The sequence below is a fragment of the Antechinus flavipes genome, chromosome 6 (genome assembly GCF_016432865.1).
Source record: "Antechinus flavipes isolate AdamAnt ecotype Samford, QLD, Australia chromosome 6, AdamAnt_v2, whole genome shotgun sequence".
Classification (NCBI taxonomy): domain Eukaryota; kingdom Metazoa; phylum Chordata; class Mammalia; order Dasyuromorphia; family Dasyuridae; genus Antechinus; species Antechinus flavipes.
The window spans coordinates 1,271,253-1,289,305 of NC_067403.1; the positions used below are offsets into that span (position 1 = coordinate 1,271,253).

The following is an 18,053-nucleotide window of genomic DNA, read 5'->3' on the forward strand; positions in this document are numbered from 1 at the left end:
TAAGCAATAGTGTGTCAATAACAAGACATCTACAGCATAAAAGGAAGATCATCTTGGAGGAAGGCTTTACGTTGGGGAGAGGGACAAGAGCCCAGAAAGACTAAATGAAGAAGCAGGGGATTTGAGCTGACTTTTGAAAGAGGGAAGAGGGTAAGGAGAGAAAACAGGTCCCTCCAGTTACCTGATCTGTGCCTTTTCACTCTTTGACTTCTGAGTTTGTACCGCTTTCTCTCTAATACCTCCTCTGCTTCCTTGCCCCAAGACGGATTGCTCTTCCCCAACTTAACTGGACATTGGATGGTGTGGGGGGAGATCATCTCCCCAGAGATGCAGATTACAGCTCAGCCATCTCTGTGCTTTCTGGCTGATTCTCGGCCTTGAGTTTGCCTCGGAGAGTCCAATTCCTCAATGTGGTTGGGAGCTTCTTCCCTTCTTCAGCCATCAGACATTTGTCAGCGGAGCACATCGGCCACTTAGTTTTGCTCTTTCCTATGACTGATGCCATCTTCTTTTTGAAATTGGCCATTCCTTTGGGTCATCCTTTATAATATTCTCCAGAGAAATTATTTATGTGTTGCAGCTGGTTGCCCCCACTATGAACCTTTCTCTTTCTCCTTCTCTCTTACACTTGTTTTAATGTCTTTAGATACTTTAGAATGTCATGACTCACAGACATATAACCACATATGGTCCTGGCAAAGACAGAATCTGCCTCCAAGAGCCGGGCCAGCCAAGTTCAGAGAAGCTTGTTCTCCGAGGCTGGCCTCCTGGTGATAAATTCTCTGGCTGTGACAACCCGGAAAACAAAGAATACAACATAGCCCTCAGTGCTAAGGAATCTCTCACACTTCTGCAACGATGATGGTGCAATAGTACAGAAGGAGATAAACAGTGGGAAGAATACATGATATTAGCCAGTCATGATCACAATTCTAAAGCAAAAAGTTAGGAAATTCCTTCTTCATAATTAACCTATTAAAAATCAGCACCAGTAAAGTTATACTCATTTTTACAGAGAAGGAAACTGAGGCTACATGATTTTATGTGATCACCTAGGGGAGCAATGACTTGGACTCATGTGTCCAACATTCTACTCGCTAAACCAGGTACATTCTGATGCGAAAGCTGAAGCCTTCTGGGAAGGCAAACTAGCCCTTTTCCTCAGATATAGCCTCCAGCATCATAGATGTTTGAGCTCGGATGGGAGCCTGGAGGAGCGACAAAAGATCCTTTGCTGTTTCTGTCTTTGCAGGCAAAAGTGGCTTCCCTGGTCCAGAAGTGCCGGGACAGAAACAACTTGGTCACGCAGCTAGTGCAGGAACTGCACAGACATGGAATTGAGAACCTGCAGCTCTCACAGACAGCGAGGGCTTTGGTGGATGACGTGGCTGTGGCCAGCTGTGCAGCTGCTTTCATGTCTTCCAACCCTGGAGAGGTAAGTGTAAATCGTCTCATTGACATTTCCCACCATATCTTCCGCTGCTCCCTCTATGCTCAGTCCTTCGTCCAAACCAAGAGACTCCAGCCGGCTCAGGTGCCTCGGTTCAAACCTCACACTTATTTCTTTCTTTCTTTTTTTTAATAACTTTTTATTGATAGAACCCATGCCAGGGTAATTTTTTACAGCATTGTCCCTTGCACTCACTTATGTTCCGATTTTTCCCCTCCCTCCCTCCACCCCTTCCCCCAGATGGCAAGCAGTTGTTTACATGTTGAATAGGTTTACAGTATATCCTAGATACAATATATGTTTGCAGAACCGCACAGTTTTCTTGTTGCACAGGGAGAATTGGATTCAGAAGGTAGAAATAACCCGGGAAAACAAGAATGCAAACAGTTTATATTCATTCCCCAGTGTTCTTTCTCTGGGTGTAGCTGCTTCTGTCCATCCTTGATCAATTGAAACTGAATTAGCTCTCTTTATTGAAGAGATCCACTTCCATCAGAATACATCCTCAAACAGTAGCATTGTTGAAGTATATAATGATCTCCTGGTTCTGCTCATTTCACTCAGCATCAGTTCATGTAAGTCTCGCCAGTCCTCTCTGTATTCATCCTGCTAGTAATTCCTTACAGAACAATAATATTCCATAACGTTCATATACCACAATTTACTCAACCATTCTCCAATTGATGGACATCCATTCATTTTCCAGCTTCTAGCCACTACAAACAGGGCTGCCACAAACATTTTGGCACATACAGGTCCCTTTCCCTTCTTTAGTATTTCTTTGGGATATAAGCCCAGTAGAAACACTGCTGGATCAAAGGGTATGCACAGTTTGATAACTTTCTGAGCATAGTTCCAAATCACTCTCCAGAATGGCTGGATGTGTTCACAATTCCACCAACAATGTATCAGTGTCCCCGTTTTCCCACATCCCCTCCAATATTCCCCATTATCTTTCCCTGTCACTCTAGCCAATCTGACAGGTGTGTAGTGGTATCTCAGAGGTGTCTTAATTTGCATTTCTCTGATTAATAATGATTTGGAGCATATTTTCATATGTCTATAAATAGTTTCAATTTCTTTGTCTCAGAATTGTCTGTTCATATCCTTTGACCATTTATCAATTGGAGAATGGTTTGATTTCTTATAAATTAGAGTCAATTCTCTATATATTTTGGAAATAAGGCCTTTATCAGAACCTTTGACTATAAAAATGTTTTCCCAGTTTATTGTGTCCCTTCTAATCTTGTCTGCATTTGTTTTGTTTGTACAAAAACTTTTCAATTTGATATAATCAAAATTTTCTATTTTGTGGTCAATAGTGATCTCTAGTTCTAATTTGGTCATAAATGCTTTCCTCTTCCACAGGTCTGAGAGGTAAATTATCCTATGCTCTTCCAATTTATTTATAATCTCATTCTTTATGCCTAGGTCATGAACCCATTTTGACCTTATCTTGGTGTACAGTGTTAAGTGTGGGTCGATGCCTAGTTTCTGCCATACTAACTTCCAATTTTCCCAGCAATTTTTGTCAAATAATGTGTTCTTATCCCAAAAACTGGGGTCTTTGGATTTGTCAAACACTATATTATTAAAGTTATTGACTGTTTTGTCCTTTGAATCTAACCTATTCCATTGATCAACTAGTCTATTTCTTAGCCAATATCAGATGGTTTTAGAAACTGCTGCTTTATAATATAATTTTAGATCTGGTACAGCTAGGCCACCTTCATTTGATTTTTTTATTAATTCCCTTGAAATTCTTGACCTTTTGTTTTTCCATATGAACTTTGTTATTATTTTTTATAGTTCATCAAAGTAGTTTTTTGGGAGTCTGATTGGTATCTTATTTAAGATTTTTAGCATCAATATTCATTAGGGAGATAGGTCTATAATTTTCTTTCTCTGTTTTCAACCTACCTGGTTTAGGTATCAGTACCATGTCTGTGTTATAAAAGGAATTTGGTAGGATTCCTTCATTCCCTATTTCTCACACTTATTTCTAATATTAATTGCTGAGAGCATTTCACAGCTCTCTCTCTTCCCCATTCTCTTTACCTTGTTCCCTGACTGATACCTCTTGATATTGGCTCATAACAAAATGGATGTTTTTACAACTCTCCCTCCTTCAATTAGGATCACTCTTTTACCGGCTGTGTAAACTGGGACATCTCTAGCTGCTTCCCCATCCTCTACTAAAGGAAATGTGCATTCTCCATCCCTCCATTTGAAGCCCTCTGTAGTCTGGCACGAATCTGCCTTCGTAGCCATCGCTCATGCTATTTCCTGCATTTGTTTCACCTTCTGAGCTAATGGTACTATTCCCCACAGCCCATCCCTCGGCCTCCCTTTTTACCGCCCCATCCTTACTTTCCACATCTGAGCTTTGTTTATACCATCCCCAGTAACTCAGAGTGGATTCCTCTGTTCCTCCTCAATTTCTGCCTTCCATCTCCATCTCACTCCTCCCCATTTTATACCCATTAAATTCTCCTCTTTCTTCTAGACTGAATTTACATACAGCTTCTATTAATACATCCATGATTTCACTTCCTCCTACCCAGAATTAAAAGTGGCCTTTGCTGCCATCTTGGATCTTTATTTTCCCTGGACAACATCCCTCTACAAGCTCTAATTAGATTGCAAGCTCCATGAAAGCAAGCTTTGTACTCTCTGTTTCATTTCCATGTGTTGTATATCTTTTCCCTAGCACTTAGCACATGTCCTAAGCACTTTGGACTTATAATATTTCCATATCCTTTTAATACAGTATGTTCTGCTTGGAAGGCAGGTCCCCGATAGCTGGAACCATGATGCAAATGAGCAACCTGGAGCTCTTTCTTTATTGCTACAGTGAGTTATTGGGGCTGTCTACATCCTAAGGAAAGCAACCCCAGTATAAGTCCTTTCCTGGGAAGTTTTAATCATGAGCTGACTGAGTCTGGAGGACTTTATGGGCCCCTGAGTGGTAAAATGACATTCCCCAGAGCAATGGAGAGTTACCTCAGCTGTTTCTCATCTGCCTTGAGTTTGTGGTGCATTTTATCTATCACCCACCCATCTTGTTGGTACTGTATGCCTGCCCCCCTTCCTCTGGCCCTACCTCCCTGCCACTCTGTCTCTCTCTTCTCTCTATCTGTGTGTGTGTGTGTGTGTGTGTGTGTGTGTGTGTGTGTGTGTGGTGGACCCCATTTCAGTCATGTCCAGCTCTATCTTATCCCATTTGGGCTTTTCTAAGCAAAAAATCCTTTTTGTTCCTCAGCTCATTTTACAAATGAGGAAACTCAAGCAAACAGGGTTTAGTGACTTGCCCGGAGATCACTCAGGTAGAAAGTGTCTGAGGCGGATTTGCAGCAAAGTCTTCTGACTCCTAGCCTGGAACTTTCTATTGTGCCATCTACGTGCCCATTTTAAATGCACAGAATGAACTAAATAGATTTACTGAGGACAAAAGTTATATTGGAAAAAGATAATTTGCCCCTTCTAGGCTCATGTAGTCCCTGGGAATTTAAGAATCTCTCCTCTATAAAAACCTTAAATCTAAGGCCTTGGGTGAATGGGGGCACAAGGAGTCAAATTCTGACATTTTTGTGTGGGGAACAATTGGAAGGGGAAGATGGGGCATGATTTCCAAACCCTGATTCTTGAACAGTCCCTAAGGCTGAACTTAATAATTTTATAAATCCAGAACTTAAGATAATGGGCTAGGGCAGCAGAATAATGTAGGAATTCTGACCTACAGGAGCATATAGTCTCTTTGGAGAGATAAAATCATACCTATGGGAAATGGGAAGCAACAACGAAAGAGTGTGTTCTTATAGTATCAGTTTGAAGGGAACAGAACTCAATTATGGAGTCACAAACTTTGAGTTCTAGTGCCATCTCTGTCACTAACCTTTTTGAATGGCCCAAGATTCTTTATATCTAACATGATTTCGATGGGGCCATCGGCTTCTAACTTTGTATGATTCTCTAAGTGAGCATTTATTCAAAGACTATTATATGTAGGTCACAGAGCCAAGTGCTGTGGGAGATACAGAAATAAATGAGATATGGTTCCCAAGTTTCATAGGATCAGAGGATTTACAGCTAGGAATGAATATAGAGATCCCTGAATCATATTGCTAATACATTTACCAGTTGTTATATGTGACAGGATGGTTTTAGTTTTTTTTTTTTTTAATACCCTTTTTTACCCCTCACTTCCCTTTTTCTTTCTCCTTTTCTTCCTCTCTCCCTCCTTTTATCCTCTCTTCCTTCTTTCTTTCCTTTCCTTCTTTCCTCCTTCTCTTCCTTCCTCTCTTCTTCCATTTTTCCTTCACCTCTCTTCCTTCTTAGCTTCCTTCTATTGCTGCTTTCCTTTCTTTTTTCTTCCTTCCTTCCTGCCCTTTTTCCTTCCTTCTTTTTTCTTTTCTTTCTTTTTTCTTTCACACACACACACACACACACACACACACACACACACAAATACTGTTTTATATTTTATACTCAAAAGCTCCTCCAGCCATCGATCGCATCCTTTCCAATACATGGCTGTTCTTAGCTGCTCTCTGACCCAATGAGGAACGGTTCCTTGTGTCCAACATCGTGCCTGTAGAAGAGCCTCTCTTCCAGAAGTCTTCTGTGCTTTGCTTTGTGACCAGGCTCACACTCAAGAACCTAACATAAAACATTGAGATCAGTTTGTTCCTTCCTTCAAGGAGCCTTTATTTAGCTGTTACCCTGTGCAGAGGGGTAGGGAATTGTTCTGGGAGCTAGAATGATTCAAATGCAAGCCATTTTTGAGACCCATTCCAGCTGCAGGGCCTCAGGCGAGTCACTAGCCTTTCTCGGGCCTTCTCCAGACCATCCCCACAAGTGTCCTTTGTGAAGGTTGATAACCCCGATGTGGGACTCCGGATGGCACAATGGAGAGAGCATCAGGCCTGGAGTGAGGAAGACTTGAGTTCAACCCTGACCTCAGACACTTCTTACCTGTGTGCCCTGGGCAAGTCACTTAGCCTTATTTCCTTCAGTTCCTCATTTATAAAGTGAGCTGGAGAAGGAAATGGCAGATCCTGCCAGTGTTTTTGCCAAGAAAACCCTAACAGTCATGGAGAGTCAGACCTACTTGAGTAACAACACTCGTCTGCAATTTCCCAATGGGGATTTTTCTATACCAAAGAAATGAATACTTTGGATCCCTTCTTTCCTTATTTCTCCCTCCCCTAAATGTGCCAAGCACTGTGCTGCATGCTGTGAACACAGAGACACAAAAGGAACTCCTGATGGGATCGTAGATTTAGTGATGAAGGGATCCCAAGCCCAGGGCAGATCTGTTAGTTGTTCAAGGTTGTTCAAAGAGTAAATGACATGAATGAGATTTGAAAACAGATAGTAGGACTTCAAGTTCAAGAAGCTTTCCACTGGATTCCATTGCTTTATTCATTCTGATGAGGATGGCAATTATAAAGAATTTAGTAAAGGAGGCAGCTAGGTGGTGCAGTGGATAGAGCACCAGCCTTAAGTCAGGAGAACCTGAGTTCAAATCTGGTCTCAGACACTTAAGACTTCCTAGCTTTGTGACCCTGGGCAAGTTACTTATTCCCAATTGCCTCTGGGGGAGAAAAAAAAGAATTTAGCAAAGTAAGAAATCCTCTTCAGAACCAGCAAAATGGCAGTCAGTGATGTGAGTCTTTAGTACCTCCCTCTAACTCTCTCTGTTTGTGAAAAAGTGAATTATTCCTCCCTCGACCCCCTTTGTGATGCCCATTACTCTGGGCCTCATGCTCAGCTACACACCAACAATAGGACAGAAAGGTCTCTGAGAGCCCGGCTGGGTCCCCCTTTCTCATCTATAAAGTGGGACTTGGGCTGCCTGGCTGCTGACGTGTCTTCCCCAGAGAATCGGTGCAAGAGCTGAAAAGGAAGCTCCTGACTCCCAGCCCCAAAGTGGCCAGCTACATGAAGTAACACAAATAAGCACCAGGTCATCTGTTCAAAATCTGGGAGGGAGGTGGCCAAAAGGCCAAATATGGAGTCAGGAAGGTCTGGCAGGAGTCTCTCTGGATGCAGTTTTTGTATCTGTAAAATGGGACAGTAATAGTTGGATCACCTTCCCCGCAGGATAGTTCTGAAGAAGCGATCGGCAAACCTCCAGAGCTAGGGAAGCGGGGCCTGCTGCTGCTTAAATCCGGACTCTGGGTAGGGTTCTGTGCTTGGGAAGGTTTTGTGCCACTTTACTAAGATCGCCTTCCTCTTGGCAGCCACGGCTCTATGGAGTCCAGAGCACGATGCTTTATGGACGCTCAGTTGTGCTGAGTGCTGAAGGCCGCGGCTGAAACTCCTGAAGGAGACATTTTGGCTCTGGCTCCGGGTCCTGGAGGCTGTCTTGCTGGCAGTATCGGAGCTGCTGATGGCCTGTCGAGTGCAATTCTGCCTGTCAGTAAATGGAGCAAAAACCACATGGAAGGAAAGCAAGAGTCTTGGTGGGACCACATCCCCTTTCTGTCAGTGGGTTCCCCGCCCTTGTGCTGCTGACCCATTGTGAGGAGGACAAGAGGACAGGTCCCTGAGGTTCTTGGGGTTCCTGATCTTGTGCTGCTCCGGCCGGGAGGATGGCTGCTGTCAAAGGGAATAGAACAAGTGGCAGAATCCATCCTGAATGATTAGGGAACCCTAGAGTTGGACCCAAGCAGCCGTCCTGTGTGAAAGTGCTGACAGATGAAGGAATGAGTGAGAAGGCATTTTAAAGTGCTTACTATGTGCAAAAGCTCCAGAGATCCAAATAGCAGAGAGACAGTTCTTGCTTTCAGAGAACCCAATTCCTCACGGTTCCTCAGCATCTGAGGCGGCACAAAAGAAAGCTGCTTCAATGTTGTGAGCTTTCTCTGTTCTCTTCTTATGCACCCAGAACCTCATACATCACCCCCCATCATGTGTTCTCTTGTTCCAGTTTCTGACCCATCCATGCAACCTACCTTCTCCTCTGAAGGGAACTCCTCTGCTTGTGTCCTTGATCTCGCCCTTTCCCTCTTACCCCCAGAAGCTCACGCCTTCGTCCCCTCTTATCTATTTAGTCTCCTGCTGCCTAAAACATGCCTTTCTATCCCATGCTTAAAGAAAATCATTCTCTGGTCCTGTCACATCCTTGTGCTTTCCTTTCATTGCTAAATGTAGAGAGGAATGGGAGGTTGACATCCCCTCCCAGACCATTTGAAAAATCTTTTTATATGTAGTACCCAACATGGTTTCTTGCACATTATATTTTGCCTGACTTGTAATTTTATTGGAATAGGGAACTCCCAGAAAGAATTTTTTTTTCTTCCAGTGCAGATCACAACCTGCTTGCTCTATGACTTAAGTCTTCAGGGGGTTACTTAGGGCACTGAGGGAAAAAATGGTTTGGCCACAATTGTGTGAGAATCAAGACTTTAATGCAGTTTTTCTTGATACTGAGGGAAGCTCTTTATCTACTGCTGCACATGACCCTTACCTTAAAGTCAACAGGTGTCTCAAATGCTGGTGGGTTGAAATGAATTTAATCCTTCCAAAGGGCCTGATTTTACCAGGATGGATTGTAATAACCCCAATTTTTTTCCCCCTTGAACTGTATTTTAATAATAATTGCTTTTTTATTTCTCAAAATACATGCAAAGATAGTTTTCAACATTAACCCTTGCAAACATTGTGTTTTCCCTCCCTCCTCACCTCCCCCAGACAGCAAGAAATCCAGGATAGATTAAACTTGTGCAGTTCTTCTAAACATACTTTTACATTGATCATGCTGCACAAGGAAAATCAGATCAAAAGGGAAAACAGTAGAAAGGAGAAAAATCAGCAAGCAGATGACGACAACAACAAAAAGAGAAAGGAGAAAAACCAGCAAGCAGACGACGATGACAACAAGAGAAAAGAAAAACCAGCAAGCAGATAACGACGACGACGACACCAAGAGAAAGGAGAAAAACCAGCAAGCAGACAACGACAACAAGAAAAAGGAGAAAAACCAGCAAGCAGATAATGACGACGATGACAACAAGAGAAAGGAGAAAAACCAGCAAGCAGACTACAACGAGGACAACAAGAGAAAGGAGAAAAACCAGCAAGCAGACAACGAAGACGGCAAGAGAAAAGAGAAAAACCAGCAAGCAGATAATGACGACGATAACGGCAACAAGAGAAAGGAGAAAAACCAGCAAGCAGATGATGACGACAACAACAAGAGAAAGGAGAAAAACCAGCAAGCAGATGATGACGACGACAACAAGAGAAAGGAGAAAAACCAGCAAGCAGATGATGACGACGACAACAAGAGAAAGGAGAAAAACCAGCAAGCAAATGACAACAATAACAAAAAGAGTCAAAATGCTCTATGTGATCCACTGTCAGTCCCCATAGTTCTCTCTCTGGATGCAGATGGCTCTCTCCATCATATATCTACTGGAACTGGCCCCAAAACCTTACTGTTGAAAAGAACCACATCCATCAGAATTGATCATTGCCTAATCTTGTTGCCATGTCTAAGGTTCTCTTGTAATCCTGACTTCCTTTTGGAGTGCTGTAGCTGGAAAAGCATCTGGGGGCCATCCTTATGGAGTATGGGGTTCTGTGTTTAGACCGTCTGGCCCTAACCTATGGAATACACAGTTCCCTGCTTGGCCTCTATTTGAGGAAGGTTCTTTCCATTGGGAAGGGACCCATTGGGGCATGTGTTTTGCTGCCAGAGCCTTCTATATCCCAGGGTTACCTCTTGGCTATCGTGCAGAAGAGGCAGCTTTGGTGTATTTGAAAGTATATTCCCCTTGGCATCCAAAAGCATAGGTCCAAATCTCGGCCTTGTAGGACCACGCACTTGGTCTTTCTAAGTTTTTTATTAAAAATAAGCATAGTAAAAGCTCCCAGATTGGTTGGGAGGATCAAATGAGAGCATGTGCAAATCCTTTGTAAACCAATTATTTCTGTGTAAATTCCAGATGTTACAAAGGCAACTGTGGCGGAAATGATCAGCTCTTATATAAACAGATAGCATCGCATATAGTCCCTCATGTCTGTGTAGTGATTCCATAAGCCATTATTTTATGTGAATTCTTACAGCATCCCTGTGAGGAAGGCAGTGAAAATATTCTTACTTTTATCTTCAGATAATTAGAGCTAGGAGGGTCCTCAGATTTAATTTAGTCTATAAATTCTTAGCCTAGGATCCTTAAACTTGTTTAAACACTTCTTTTCTTTTTCTTTGCTGAGGCAATTGGGGTTAAGGGGCTTGCCGAGGATCTCACAGCCAGGAAGTGTTGAGTGTCTAAGCTCAGATTTGAATTCAGGCCCTCCTGACTTCAGGACTGGTGCTCTATCCACTGTGCCACCTAGCTGCCCCTTAAATACTTTTTAAAATAAAAATAAATGCATACAAGTATCATCATTTTTTTATAATCCCATACAGTTTATTTGATACATTTAAAACCTTCTGAGTAGAAGCTAACAGCTTTACCAGATGGCCAAAGGGGTATAAGAAAATTAAGAATTCCTAATGTAGGACAATTCATTTTCCTAATGAGAAACCAAAGCTTTGCTCAGCAGTAGGAGAGACAACTTGTGTTAAGTCACTCGGGAGCCAGTGGTGGTCTTAGGCTGTCTCCCCTCTGCAGCAAAGTTTCAATGGAAACTCATTGGCGGTGAGTTTAATGGCGGGTCCAGAATGAGATGGATTTTGTCTGTATGACTATGAAGTCGCCCACTTTGTGAATCCCAGTTTTGCAAAGTTGCACAGCAACTTTTGGGAGGCCGGACCAGAAGCTGCCATCAGGCTGCAGAGCTCAGCAGGAGGAGGTCGGATTCAGGGAGAGAAACAAAATATAGACAGGAGAATTCTGTTTGATCGACCTCTGCTTCTGACAGCTCTCTCATAGGATCAGAGACTTAGAGAGATTGAAGAATTAGAAGTCATCCAGTCTAACCCACTCGTTTTACAGATAAGGAAACTGAGGCACGAGAAGCTAAATGGACTAATCTGTCCAGATTGTCAGTAACAGAGCCAGACTTCAGACCAGTCAGTTAATAAGCATTTGTTAAGTGTCCTCCTGTGTTGTTAAGTGTCCTCCTGTGGGTGAGCACTAGTGCCGAGATTCTGAGGCAGACAACAGGCCATCAGCCCCTACTGTTGAGGCTCTCACTATCACCTATGGCCTATTGGGAAGACCACCCTCAGCCTCAGGGCTCTTCCCAACGTCTGAGACATTCACCACACTCAGTTTGTAGAAGTGGTTGTGGGACCGAGCAGGAAAGGATCCAGCCTGGCTTGTGCCCTGATGGAGCCCGGTGAAATCTCCTTTCTGCCTGGGGGAGAGCTGAGCACGTTGGCCACAGGCGTTCTGGTTCCGGATCACCTGCTTGCTCACACTCATCCTTCAAGTCCCAGGGGCTCTGTCTGGAACTGTCACATGCATGCTCATTCCCCGCCTCCCTCCCCCAGCATGTGCTAGTAATAAGTAGAATGAAAACACAAATGTGTAGCATTTCAAAGCTTAGAAAATAGTATTTGTATGAAACCTTGAGGTTGGAGGTGCAATTTTATTCTTCCCATTTCAAACACGGGGAAATTGAAATGTAGAGAAAGGAAATGATTTACTAGGGTCACGCAGCTAGTAAGTGTCTGAGCTCACCTTCCTGACAGCCTTTGGGAGCTTTCTTCACAATGACTCCCTAAGGCAGCTATTCGAAGTGTTACCCCATTTTACAGGAGAGGGGAGGAGAACTGCTGCTCATAAGCGTACAATGACTCCACTAAGGGCACACCACTATTAAAAGAATTACATTATTTAATTAAAAAATTTAAAGAAAATTTAAAGAAATAAATTTTATTTAAAAGTACTTCATTATTTAATTAACTCTTAAAATTCTCTGCAATTCTAATCCTATGCCAGTAGCTGTCAGTCCACTACATGGATTGTCACTGGCTAAGAGCTGTGGAAACCTAGATTTACATCTGGAAGGTGTATTAGAGATCATCTAAGCTTAATCCCCTCATTACATAAAGGAGGAAACAGGTTCAGAGGGGTTGAACAAAACGCTTTCTCCACATATCTGGGGCTTGCATCATTTTGTTTTTTGGCTATATAAGTGTGAACAAACCATTTATCCTTCCTGAGCTCTAATGTTACAAAATGCATGTAAAAACCTTTACTGTACCCATTTCGCAGGGCTGTCATGAAGGAAAATGCTTGGCAAACTTTAAAATGCCTTGGAAATTTGGATTAACTGACAGGATTACTTTTGGAAGAATTGCAGAATAACTGACTTCTATTTTTTTTCAGGCTTGTTACCAGTCAGATACCAAGCCCGAGAACACTGCCTTTGGAAATGGTTAGTCTAATTATATGTTTTTCTTTTTGATTTAAATATTTTATTATTATTATTATTTTTACATTATGATTACTTCCCATTGATTCCTCCTTTCCCAACAAAATCTCCTCTTGAAACATAAAATGAGTTACACAAGTCAATCCATTGGCTCTGGGAAGCTTGGTGGTGCCGTAGATTGAACATTAGACCTGGAGTTCAAATCTAGCCTCGAACACTAACTCCAGAAAGTCACTTAACTTGTTTGTCTTATCTATAAAATGGGGATAATTATAGCTGTGACCTCTGGGGTTGTTGTGAGAGTCAAATGGATAAATGATCGTAAAGGGCAGTGCTTGGTGCATCGTAATTGGCTATATATGCTGATGCGTGTGTGCCTCATCCTGCAACCTGAATTCACTACCTGGTCATTGAGCATTAAGAGTCATTTCTCCTCTCTAAAATCTTGATGAGTCACTATAATCGATCAGAGATCTGAAGTCCTTCATGGTGTTCCCTTTTGCATTATTGTGGTCATCAGTAAACACACATTAATTAAGCACTGACTGCATACCAGGTACTCTGTTAACTCCTGGGGATAAAAATATAAGCAGAAATAAAGACAACGCCTGACTTCAAGGAGTTTGTACTCTAACAGGAGATGAGAAAAACACACACAAATGAAAGTGAAAGGAGGAGGAAGAGCAAGGCAAGGGGCATGATGGTTGAGTCCAGATTTCAGCCTGTGGAGAAGTGAATTAAATCAGGAAATTTGTTCTCCCGGCTCTTCTTGCTATAATCTGCATCAGCTCCTATGTGGCTGTTACATGCACATATGACAAATTGCCCAGGCAATGAATGGAGCACTCTCTCTCCATTTTTCTGCACTTAGAAAAGTGCTAGTAGACGTTTATGGGTACACATGGCACCTTCTCCATTGTCTTTGACCTTGTAGTCGACATTCTCATGTGTTGTTTACTCAGGTTTTCAGCAGGATGAACATATATGCTTATGTCCAAAATTCAGCACTTGAAGCTTCATCATAACATCGGTCTCAGGCAGAGCAATCCTACACTCAGACAAAACAGAGGTTTTCCAGAGTGACAAAGTGCTCGGTGTCAGACTTTGATAAAAGGATTTTTCAAAAAGTCATCTTTCTTTTATTGTTGTTATTATTATTATTATTATTATTATAGCTTTTTATTGACAGAACATATGCATGGGTAATTTTTCAACATTGACCCTTGCAAACATTTCTGCTCCAACTTTTCCCTTCCCTCCCTCCACCCCCTCCCCTAGATGGCAGACAGTCTCATACATGTTAAACATGTTAAAGTATATCTAAAATACAATATATGTGTACATATTTATACAGTTCTCTTGTTGCACAAGAAAAATCAGATTTGGAAAGGTAAAAATAACCTGGGAAGAAAAACAAAAATGCAAGCAAACAACAACAAAGAGTGTAAATGCTTTGTTGTGGTCCACACTCATTTAAAAGTCATCTTTCTTTTAGGGCTTGTTATTCATTTCTCAGCTGAACATTATTTAATTCATTTTTTTTTTACCTCAAAAATTTGTTAAAAAAAAATTGGAATGGTAGGCTAGCCAAAGTATATTCCTATTTCTCTTGAAGAGTGTTATCATCAGACAAATATCTACTGTATTCTGTCTAATGAGGTTGAAGATTAATTTTATTTATTGCTCTTCAGTGGTTTCAGTCATATCTGTTCATGACCCTATTTTGGGTTTTCTTGGCAAAGATACTGAAGGAGTTATTTCCTTCTCCAGATTATTTTATGGATAAAGAAACTGAGGCAAATAGAGTTAAATGACTTGTCTGGGGTCACAAAGCTGGTGTCTGTGAACAGATTTAAGCTCAAAAAGATGAGTTTTCTTGATTATTAGCTTAGGACTCTATCAATTGTGCTATCCAATTGGCCAACCAATTATTTAGATGGTGGCAAATATTTTTAAGACAATGTGGCAGAATGGAGTGAGCATTAATCACATAGTCAAGAGAACAGAGTTACTGGTGTGTGTGACCTAGAACTTGCAAAATGGAATTATTAGACTAGATCTCTAATTTCCCTTCTATTTTTGACATCCTATGTTCTAAATATTCCAATGCCCTCATTTACACTGACATTTCCTGTTCTAAGAGCTTTCCATCTCTGACATTCTACATTCTAACATTCCCTTCAATTCTAAGATTCCATATTCTATGCCTTTTTCTCACTCCAACATTCTGTGTTGCACCAAGTGGAGCAGACTGAGGAAGTATCAAAGGAAGACAGTAGATAATGTTGAGACTGACTTATTGAGATTCTTTTTTATTCTATGTGTAGTTTTTGAGATTTAAATGATGGTATTCTCTCACAGATCAAACCTGCCTCCTGAGCCCAGATATGAACAATCACCTCAGTGGATATTTCAGTTCTAACACCTCTCCTGCTGCTGACTCTGATCCATCACTTAGGAAAACTCACACTGGGTCTCCAAAGGTGAGTAAATTCCCAAGGATTATTTTTAGATTTTAAAAGACTTCAAATGTTATTCATTGTATTTCGTTCTTTCTCCTGCAGGCAAGACAGAAAATCAGAGGGTGTTTGAATCATGTCTTTTACTTAAGCTTCAAAAAATAGTTAAAATATTAACATTTACAAGGTGATGGAAAAATAGGTGTTGTAAATACAAAATATTACATTTTGTCCTCAAAATAAGGTTAAGTATTGAGCCTTATTTCCTCAGAGTTCAAGAATTTAATTAACATATATTTTTTTAAAAAGCTGTTTGTACTTCCATGCTTTGGGGTGGTGGTGGTTATAGTACATGGGCTCTGATTTCAAGGACTCAAATATCAGTCTCTCCACCTCTTTTAAGAATTGCTGTAATCAGAACTTCAGTCATCTTTCAGTTTAAACTAGAGATGTGGCTGTACAAATTTAGTGAGGTGGATCCTTGGGGGACAAATATACTATCTGTCGGCAGTTCTGATAAAATTACTCTATGTGGTTGTCACCAGCTAGAGCTGGCGTTCTGGTGACATAGTTTTGGGGAGCTAAAGCCATGTTCATATCACAGAGAACATTAGAATAGGACTTGAGTGGAAAAGAGGGATTCCATTTTGAAAAAGGGATAAGAGCTGAACTTGCAACTTGATATACGTGGAGAACTCTCAAATGAGGAAACGACCACTAGAGTGGCACATTGATGCCTTAGGGTTACCTTGATCACTGAGAGATGAAGTGATTTGTCCAGGTTATCCAGCCAGTGTACATCACAATCAAAATTGAAACACAGGACTTCTTGCTTTGGAATTCAGCTTTCTATCCACTGCACCGGGATGCTCATCATATGTTTTACAATTTAATTTATGTCAAGTTTGACATACATTGAAAAAGAAGGGAAAAGGATTATGTGGTTGGCAATTTAATTTGTTGTGATGAATCTATTCTAGTTTTCCCCTCACTATATATCCCTGGAGGCTCTTTCCTACTTTCTTTCTCTTTCTTCTCCCACATAACAATTCAACTCTGCCCCATTTCCATCCTTTCTGACAATTGATTTGTGACTTTTTCATTAAATAAATTGACCAGCAGGCTAGTTTCAATGTTTGTCAACCAATTATTAACTATGCTATCCCTGCAGTAAGATGACCTTTTCCCTGACTTTACCTGGGCACAAATTGACATACAGAGTAGCAAAGATTTCAAAATCCAACCATAACTCCCATTTGGGAAGAAAAGGATGGCAATCATTCTTGAATATATAAGCATGGGAAATTTTTATTTCAATAGTATTTTATTTTGCCAATTACCTATAAAGACAGTTCTCAGCATTCCTTATTGTAATATTTTGAGTTCCAAGTATTTTTTTTTAATTAAATAAATTTTTATTGACAGAATCCATGCCAGGGTAATTTTTTACAACATTATCCCTTGCACTCACTTCTGTTCCAATTTTTTCCCCTCTCCCTCCACCCCCTCCCCTAGATGGCAAGCAGTCCTTACATGTTAAATATGTCACAGTATATCCTAGATACAATATATGTGTGCAGAACCGAACAGTTCTCTTGTTGCATGGGGAGAATTGGATTCAGAAGGTAGAAATAACCCAGGAAGAAAAACAAAAATGCAAACAGTTTACATTCATTTCCCAGTGTTCTTTCTTTGGGTGTAGCTGCTTCTGTCCATCCTTGATCAATTGAAACTGTGTTAGGTCTCTTTGTCAAAGAAATCCACTTCCATCAGAATACATCTTCATACAGTATTGTTGTTGAAGTATATAATGATCTCCTGGTTCTGCTCATTTCACTTAGCATCAGTTCATGTAAGTCTCTCCAAACCTCTCTGTATTCATCCTTCTGGTCATTTCTTACAGAACAATAATATTCCATAACATTCATATACCACAATTTACCCAGCTATTCTCCAATTGATGGGCATCCATTCATTTTCCAGTTTCTAGCCACTACAAACAGGATTGCCACAAACATTTTGGCACATACAGGTCCCTTTCCCTTCTTTAGTATTTCTTTGGGATATAAGCCCAGTAGTACTTTGCTGGATCAAAGGGTATGCACAGTTTGATAACTTTTTGGGCATAATTCCAGATTGCTCTCCAGAATCGTTCAATTCGTTCACAACTCCACTAACAATGCATCAGTGTCCCAGTTTTCCTGCATCCCCTCCAACATTCATCATTATTTTTTCATGTCATCTTAGCCAATCTGACAGGTATGTAGTGGTATCTCAGAGTTGTCTTACTTTGCATTTCTCTGATCAATAATGATTTGGACACTCTTTCATATGAGTGGTAATAGTTTCAATTTCATCATCTGAAAATTATCTGTTCATACACTTTGACTATTTATCAATTGGAGAATGGCTTGATTTCATATAAATTAGAGTCAATTCTCTATAGATTTTGGAAATGAGGCCTTTATCAGAACCTTTAACTGTAAAGATGTTTTCCCAGTTTGTTGCTTCCCTTCTAATCTGGTTTGCATTAGTTTTGTTTGTACAAAAGGCTTTTTAATTTGATATAATCAAAATCTTCTATTTTGTGACCAGTAATGGTCTCTAGTTCATCTTTGGTCACAAATTTCTTCCTTCTCCACAAGAGATAAACTATCCTATGTTCCTCTAATTTATTTATAATTTTATTCGTTATGCCTAAATCATGGACCCATTTTGATCTTATCTTGGTATACAGTGTTAAGTGTGGGTCTATGCCTAATTTCTGCCATAGTAATTTCCAGTTATCCCAGCAGTATTTGTCAAAT

The 18,053-nt window shown here is 40.9% G+C and overlaps 1 protein-coding gene across 1 annotated transcript in view; it reads left to right on the plus strand.

Moving 5' to 3' along the window:
• C6H4orf50 (chromosome 6 C4orf50 homolog) overlaps positions 1 to 18,053 on the plus strand; it is an 84,662-nt gene that overhangs the window by 50,301 nt on the left and 16,308 nt on the right. The window contains exons 9-11 of the mRNA XM_051965390.1: positions 1,253 to 1,435; positions 12,742 to 12,790; positions 15,149 to 15,270. Coding sequence (XP_051821350.1) covers positions 1,253 to 1,435; positions 12,742 to 12,790; positions 15,149 to 15,270 — 354 coding nt within the window. The remainder of the gene's footprint in view (positions 1 to 1,252; positions 1,436 to 12,741; positions 12,791 to 15,148; positions 15,271 to 18,053) is intronic.